The sequence below is a fragment of the Ichthyophthirius multifiliis genome (genome assembly GCF_000220395.1).
Source record: "Ichthyophthirius multifiliis unplaced genomic scaffold scaff_1120509249889, whole genome shotgun sequence".
NCBI classification, from domain to species: domain Eukaryota; phylum Ciliophora; class Oligohymenophorea; order Hymenostomatida; genus Ichthyophthirius; species Ichthyophthirius multifiliis.
The window spans coordinates 3,276-5,099 of record NW_004087191.1 but is presented as its reverse complement, the minus strand read 5'-3'; the positions used below and the strand labels follow the sequence as shown (position 1 = coordinate 5,099).

The window sequence follows — 1,824 nt, the reverse complement described above, 5'->3', positions numbered from 1 at the left end:
TATATATATATATATATATATATAAAATTATAATATTTTACTTTATTTTAAAATATATATTATATTAATAAAAATGGAAGAATACGAAAATAAATATATTCCTAACCAAATTCCTGTCAATTTATAAATGGCAATAAGGCATGGGGTAATATTTTTTTATATTTCATTAAATATATAAAAAAAAGTAATCGCGTAAAATAGGATAGAAAAAAGATATAAAAAACATAGATCCAAATAAAGATATATGCCCTTGTTGTGGTTGTATAATAGTAAAGAAAATATATTTTATTATATATTAATATATTTAAATTTTTCTTATATTAAAATAAATATATATATTTATATATATATATTTATATTTATATATTTTTATATTTATAGGAAACTAATTAATTAGATATAAATATAGATATTTAAGAATTAGGATTTTTAGGAAGTGGCATACCTTTATATTTTTATTTTACTTAATATTGTTATTTTTTTTGGGAATAATTTTATTCGTTTCATGTATATATGGATTAGTAAAAAACATTACAGGAAAAATATGTGAAATAAAATTTGATTGTTAGAGCAATTTTTTAAATATGCTTAGTATTACAAATAGAGATTTTAAAATAGATAATATTTAATCAATTTTGAATTTAGTATCGACTATTTTATTAATTTTATCTACTTTTATTTTGAATAAAAAAATGATTAATTTAAATAATTATATAGACGAAAATAATATTACTCCGACCGATTTTACTGCCGTTTTTAGTAATATTGATAGTAATATATCAGAAAAAGAACTTTAAGACTATATTTAAAATACTTCTAATTGTAAAGTCGTTAAAGTTATTTTCGGTTACGATATTTCTTAATATATAATTTTAAAAAGTAAAAAATAAATTGCTTATAATTAGAAACTCAAATAGTAATATCATTTATTTATTTACTAAATAAAAAAAACAAAAAATTAAAAGTGAGAATTAGGAAGAAAAAAAGATTAAGCTTTAGAATTAGAATAATAAATTAATGAATTAGATAAATAAATAAATGAATATGAACAAAATAGTAATTTTTAATAATGTGGGACAGCATTTGTAATTTTTTAGACTAATCATGATTTAGTTAAAGCTTTGAAATTTTATAAAAAAAATGCTTTCAAAAGGTTTTTGAATTTTTTAGGTATTTCAAAAAATATATAATTTTAAAATTTAAATGTTGAAAGAGCACCTGAACCTAATGATATGTAAAAAAATATAAAAATATTAAAAAAAATCTATTATAGTTTTTGGGAAAATCTATCAGTTCCCTATTTTTAAATTTTAAAAAATTAACTAGTAACAAATATTTTAACCTTAATAATACTTGGAATTTGTTTCGCAATGATATTCGGTATTTCAAGTGCTTAAGTTTATCTCGCATAAAAATCCACAAATTTTTATGCAATTTAAATATTAGGTTAATAATTATATATATAATTATATAAATATATATATATATATATTTATATTTATAATTTTTAGGATTTATTTCTTCTGTATTAATTACTTTTATAAATTAATGTTTAGCTATTCTTATAAAAAACTTTGCACTTTTTGAAAAACATAAAACATAGAGTGATTATTTAATAAGTGTAGCATAAAAAAGTGGAATAGCTTAATTTCTTAACACAACAATAATTGTATATGTAACAAATCAAATAGGAAATGACAATAAAATATATATAAGTGGTGGTTTAACATCCGACGTATCTTATATTGTCCTAAGTAATTTAGTATAAACGATATTAATTTTAATAAATCCTTTCTATATAATGAAACTTTACAAAAGATATAA

At 17.4% G+C, this 1,824-nt stretch overlaps 1 protein-coding gene across 1 annotated transcript, besides 6 other annotated features; it reads left to right on the top strand. All coding sequences in view use genetic code 6, as the record gives it.

Annotated features, from left to right (window-relative positions):
- Window positions 1-185: 185 nt before the first annotated feature.
- IMG5_040470 (hypothetical protein) lies at window positions 186-1,069 on the top strand (the record flags this gene model as incomplete). Its single annotated transcript, XM_004038926.1, has 3 exons — window positions 186-269; window positions 382-916; window positions 966-1,069. Coding segments are annotated over 3 exons (721 nt in total), but the record flags the coding sequence as incomplete, so codon positions are not given.
- Window positions 330-380: a microsatellite.
- Window positions 331-375: a microsatellite.
- Window positions 331-380: a microsatellite.
- Window positions 999-1,044: a microsatellite.
- Window positions 1,070-1,450: 381 nt separating the features above from the next.
- Window positions 1,451-1,506: a microsatellite.
- Window positions 1,456-1,503: a microsatellite.
- Window positions 1,507-1,824: the final 318 nt, after the last annotated feature.